The sequence below is a fragment of the Tupaia chinensis genome, unplaced genomic scaffold (genome assembly GCF_000334495.1).
Source record: "Tupaia chinensis unplaced genomic scaffold, TupChi_1.0 Scaffold000146_1, whole genome shotgun sequence".
NCBI lineage: Eukaryota > Metazoa > Chordata > Mammalia > Scandentia > Tupaiidae > Tupaia > Tupaia belangeri.
The window spans coordinates 17,915,995-17,921,533 of record NW_006159616.1 but is presented as its reverse complement, the minus strand read 5'-3'; the positions used below and the strand labels follow the sequence as shown (position 1 = coordinate 17,921,533).

At 54.0% G+C, this 5,539-nt stretch overlaps 1 protein-coding gene across 1 annotated transcript in view; it reads left to right on the top strand.

Moving 5' to 3' along the window:
• Window positions 1-1,327: 1,327 nt before the first annotated feature.
• Window positions 1,328-5,539, top strand: part of RNF207 (ring finger protein 207) — a 26,085-nt gene continuing 21,873 nt past the window's right edge. The window contains exons 1-7 of the mRNA XM_006145402.2: window positions 1,328-1,491; window positions 1,610-1,800; window positions 2,419-2,563; window positions 4,445-4,589; window positions 4,718-4,799; window positions 4,873-4,948; window positions 5,058-5,183. Coding sequence (XP_006145464.1) covers window positions 1,610-1,800; window positions 2,419-2,563; window positions 4,445-4,589; window positions 4,718-4,799; window positions 4,873-4,948; window positions 5,058-5,183 — 765 coding nt within the window. The 5' untranslated portion in view covers window positions 1,328-1,491. The remainder of the gene's footprint in view (window positions 1,492-1,609; window positions 1,801-2,418; window positions 2,564-4,444; window positions 4,590-4,717; window positions 4,800-4,872; window positions 4,949-5,057; window positions 5,184-5,539) is intronic.

Sequence of the window (5,539 nt, the reverse complement as noted above, 5' to 3'; positions counted from 1 at the left end):
CTCATTTTGGTTAATTACTGGAAGATGGCAGTTCTAGCCAAAAGGAACATTTTCTACGTTCTAAAGTTGTTTTTAGGATTAAATAAATTAATACCAGTAAAAGAGTTTAAAATAGGGGGGGGGCTAGATTGGTCCCTCTCTTCCTTTCTCAGGCAAGTGTATATGCCCTCTGCCAAAAATTTAATTTTTTTAAAATTTGACTTTATTTATTATTATTATTATTATTTTCCAGTTTGATCAGAGAGAGAGAGCAGGAAAGTGAGAAAGCAAACCACCAGGTCCAGGACTTGAACCGCAGTCAGCCATGTGGTAGTTCAGCCCTTTAACCACCACGCCACCTGCCAGCCCCCCAATTTTCTTTTAAAGATCTAATATTATTGCTTAGTTTTTTTCTTTTAACTAATTAATAAACCTTTACTGAGCATTTCCTGTGGGTTAGGTGCTGAACTTGATTGCAAGAGGGGCTGAAACAGTCTGCTTTCAACGTGCACAGGACACGAGTGGACAAAGCTAATCACGGATGATGTCAGCCTAGGCAGGAAGGTCACTCCGGAGAAAATGTCGCTGGGATAAGCAAGCATCCCCCAGGCCCAGAAGGGCAGAGGGGATCCTGCTGGAAAGCCAGAGCCTCCTCTACCACCATGCCACCAAATTCCATCCTTCTCTTGGGAATGCTTTTGCCAGTGGGATGGGGACCTTAATTATGTGGAAACCCAGGATATGTATTTCAACTGTAAATTCCCCCATCGAAGTACCCCGTTATCAGAAGGTCAGTCCCTATATTCCTCCAGGCCTGAGACTGAGGTCAGTATCTTACTGGGCCTGTAGGCTTGAGAGTCAAAGCCTCTACTCTCGCCAAGTGTTGGGATGTTTGAGAAGGGTCGGTTGCTCTCTGGCGCCCTCAGTCGACCATCGTGGAAATGGAACTGCAAGTATTCAGTCGTATTCAGACCTAAAAGATCTAACCAGGGTACCCATGCACCCTAAAGACCCCGACGCAAGGATTTTGGGTCCCACCCTCTGCGCGCTTTTGCGGCTCTATGCATGGGAGGTCTGCCCTCCTGGGCGAAGTCCAGTCGGGACCTCTTCCCTGCAGTGACGTGTGGGTCTCTGCTGCTCCAGGTGGTAGATGGAGTGGCCGGGAGAGCTTCGGCTGAGCGCGAGCTCTGTTCCGGCTCCCGCCGCCCGACAGGGCAGCAAACACCGCCGGGAAGCGGGGCGTGAGCATTGCGCCCGACCAACGCAACGACCCTGCGCAGAAGGGGCGTCGCCTGCAGGTCACACAGAGGACACCGGGCGGGGAATTCCAGAGGTGAGAGTGAAGAGAAGTAGGAGAAGGGACTGGGGGAGTCTGGGTGTCGGGTAGGGGACTGACCTTTCAGGGTGTGCGATCCCTGGCAGCTGAGCGACAGCGTGGGACCTGAAAGAGCTGGACCGAGAGTGAGAAGCCCACTCACTCACTGGATGCTTCCTCGAACCCAAGCCTGACAGGTAGGAGGGTGCCGGCCAGATGCCCAGAGAAGAGGGGCTGAGGGGCCTTGCCGCAGGCTCTGCCGACCCGCCCTCTCACCGTGCATGCCCCACCAGCGGTCTTGCGCTGTCCCCGCAGATGTCGGGAGCTATCTTCTCTCCCCTGGAGGGCCCGGGTGCCCTGGACGCTGCCAGCGGACATCCGCTCGTGTGCCCACTGTGCCACGCGCAGTACGAGCACCCATGTCTGCTAGACTGCTTCCACGACTTTTGCGCTGGCTGCCTGCGTGGCCGTGCGGCGGATGGCCGCCTCGCCTGCCCGCTATGCCAGTGAGTACCCTAGAGCCCAACACCGTCCCAATCCCCTCGCCCTCAGGCCGAGGAGGAGGTTAGCTCCGCTAGGCTGGGCTGCACCCAGCTGGTGGCTCACTGCACCAGAACTTGAAGACCCCCACCTCACCTCCCAGCCCCCCAACTCCTGTTTTACAAATTAGGTTTAAGGAGGCCAACAGAGAGTGGTTACTGACCCAAGGCCTCCTACAGAGTGTCAAGAAGCAAAACCCAGCATCAGGATACTCTAGTAACTGACTTGACTGGGAGGGGATGCCCAGAAGATTTAGATCAACAAAGCCATGTTGTCTTGTGGGCTCAAGAAAATGGTGGTGGTGGTGGTGGGGGGGACGCACCTAAATTTGCCTAATGCAATGAGAAGGTGCTGAGGGGAGGCTTCTGCTTTGGACACTCAGAGCACCAACCCCACAGTCTGGCAGGATTGCCCAGGACTGGCTCAGGGTAAGCTTGCTGTGGTATTTATAGCAGACCCCGGGATGCTGTGTACCCCACCTCCCCCCACACACCATTATTTTTAGCTCCAGCCTGGAATGTAAGGGTGGGGGTGGGGAGCCTCCAGGAAGGGGTGTCTGGATCTTGGCTGCAGCCTTTCCACAGACACCAGACTGTGGTGAAGGGTCCCAGTGGGCTCCCGGGGGGCCCCCCGCCAGTGGACCGGCTGCTGCAATTCCTGGTGGACAGTTCGGGGGATGGCGTGGAAGGCGTGTGCTGTGCCAACTGTGACCTGGAGTGCAGCAAGCAGGCAGGGATGACTGGGGCACGGTGGGGAGTAGTGGGTGCCAAGTTGCATGGTCCCCAGTGTTTGCAGCATGCACCTAACGGGGTCACCCATCACCTCCCTAGAGCACCTTGTGCCCCAAGAGTGAGCCCCATTAAGTAGGTGGAGAGACTGAGGCCCAGAATAAGTCATTTGAGCCAATAGCCAAATAGTGGCAGAGATTAAGGCCATTTAAACCGGTGAGAGTTTACTAGCCTCAACTCAGAATTTAGTTGTAACTTGGCATAGGAAGGGCCATCCAGTTCACAGCTTTGGATTCAGCCTTGAGGCCCCTCTCCTACCTAATAGCATGTAAGCAGCTAAAGCCCAAGGGGAAGTGAGAACATACCCTGCTGGCAGGGACCTTCCTGCCCCTAAATCTAGGAGAGACCAAGGATCTGGGGGCAAGACTTCTGGCTGGACTGTAAGAGTATGTGGGACCCTGGCCTGTGGAGACTGGATGGGTCCTGCGAGCCTTACAGGATGGCCCTGCAGGAGCAAGAAGGGCATGCTGACTAAGTGCTGACCACAGAGTAAAGAGATGATCAGATGATCAGCAAGAGGTGAGGGACTGCAGGTATGGAGCATGGGTGAGGACACGGCCTTGAATGCCAAGGTAAGGAGTTGGGGTTTGATCTGTTGGGCCAATACCAGGGCTATAACTGAAGACCTGGATTATTAACCATGGGTCTGACCTGGGGAAGGGAACCCACAAGTCAAGTCTCTCTCTCTCTTTTAAGAATTTTTTATTTATGGGACCAGCAGTTGGCATAATGGTTACATCGCTGGACTCCCATGTAATTGGCCACAGTTGGAGACCTGGACCCGGTGTCTTAAACACACACTAGGTGTGTGTGCGTGCATGCCCAAGATTCCAAGAGGAGAATGGAGGAGAAGGGATTGTGATGTGGCCTTCCCTCCTGGGGGGTGATTTCTCACTTTCTGTCTCTCTCTCTCAGTCTTTTGGGCAAGTGCACGTGCCCTACAGCAAAAACCTCTCCAAAAAAAAAATATATATATTTATTTAATTTTAAAAATGTATCATTATTATTTTTCAAAAGAATTATTTATTTACTTTTATTCATTTATTCGTTTTATTTTAATTTGACCAGAGAGATACACAGAGAGAGAAAGAGGGAAAGTGAGAAAGCCAGCCACCAGGTCCAGGACTTGAATCATGGTCAGCCATGTGGGAGTGTCCAGTGCCTTAACCGCCACGCCACCTGCTAGTCCCCATTATCTTTTTTAAATTTGCTACAGGGCATGTATGCTCACCAGAGAGAGACAGAGAGAAAGAGAGTGAGAGGAAACGTGAGAAAGCAAGTGGCCAGGTCCGGGACTCGAACTGCAGGCTGCCATGTGGGAGTCTAGCTCTTTAACCACCTGCTGCCCCCCTTCAAGTTTTTAGTGCTCTTCCCTTCCCCATTGAGTTGTGACTCCAGGTGGCCAGCATGTATGCCACCATTTGGCCACTATCAAGAGTGCCAAGGGAGGCTTGAGAGATCTTCTCTCACACACAGTCTCATACATGCACATGCACACACACTTATGCTGTAGGAAAAATATTTTGCAAATGCAGTTTCCATCCTTGCCTACCCATGGGACTGTATTTGCCTCTTGCTAACCCTACATAGTTTCTGAGCCTCGGTGTCCTTATCTGTAAACTAAATATATTAAAGCGGGGCAAGTCGGGATTACAGGAAAGGGCTGCGTTTAGCTGCAGGTCTGCTCCAGACCTGGACAGAGGTCAGGCCTCAATGACTCAGGCCACTGCTACCTAAGTACATGTAAGCTACAGCTGTTCCCAAGCAGCCCAGGCTCAGGAACAACAACTGGCAGCCGCCTGACCCTGGGCTCTGCTCACAGGACGTGGAGACCACATACTTCTGCAACACATGTGGGCAGCCCTTGTGTGCACGCTGCCGTGATGAGACACATCGGGCACGAATGTTCGCGCGTCACGACATCGTGGCCCTGGGCCAGCGCAGCCGCGATGTGCTCCAAAAGTGCAGTGAGTGTGACCTGCCCTCTGGAGGACTGGAGGGCAGGGAGAGGGGGGAGGGCTGCGGGGGGAGGCTGGAAGTCCCTGGAACTTTTAACCACTGCTTCCCACCCGACTCCCTCCGCCTCCACCCGCAGCTCTGCACGCAGAGCCCTACATCATGTTCTCCATGGACAAGAAGTCACTGTTGTGCATCCGTTGCTTCCGGGACATGCAGGGGTGGGTAGCAGGAGCTGGAGGGGAGGGAGGTGGAAAGCTGCAGAAGTGGGCCTTAGCTGCAACCTCCTGGCAGGGAGAGCAGGGCACATTGCGTGGACCTGGAGTCAGCCTATGTACAAGGCTGTGAGAGGCTGGAGCAGGCAGTACTGGTGAGCTGATGAGGGTGCAGGGTGTGTGAGGGGGAAGATCCTGGGCCTCCAGGGCAGAAGTGTGGGGAATGCCTGCAGTACTGCTAGCCTGAGGCTGCCATGTCCTCAGGCCGTGAAGGCCCTGCAGACAGCCACGCGGGAAGCCATCCTGCTGCTGCAGGCCATGGTGGAGGAGGTGCGCAGGAGTGCAGCAGAGGAGGAGGCTGCCATCCACGCCCTCTTTGGCAACATGCAGGTGAGGGGTAGGGGAAGACCAGGCTGTGCAGTAACATTGGTATGAGCCAATGCTCAGGCCTTCCCTCAGGACAGTGCCCTCATGGAGTTTCCTGTGTGGCGGGGCAGTAGGCATTGAACTAAATACTTTCCAGGAGTTGTTTTATCATAATTGCCAAGACAGATCCAGAGGGGAAGCCAAGGCCTGCCCTAGGCTGGTGCGGGTGACAAGGGGTGGTCAGGGAAGACTTCACCCAGGAGGTGACATTTAAAGTGAGGGGACTTAGGCTCTCAGACAGAGGGATGCAGGAAGGAAGGCCTCTGGCCAGTGGCCAGACCATGGAATAGAGAGATAACCAGCCTAGGCAGCCCGTGGCT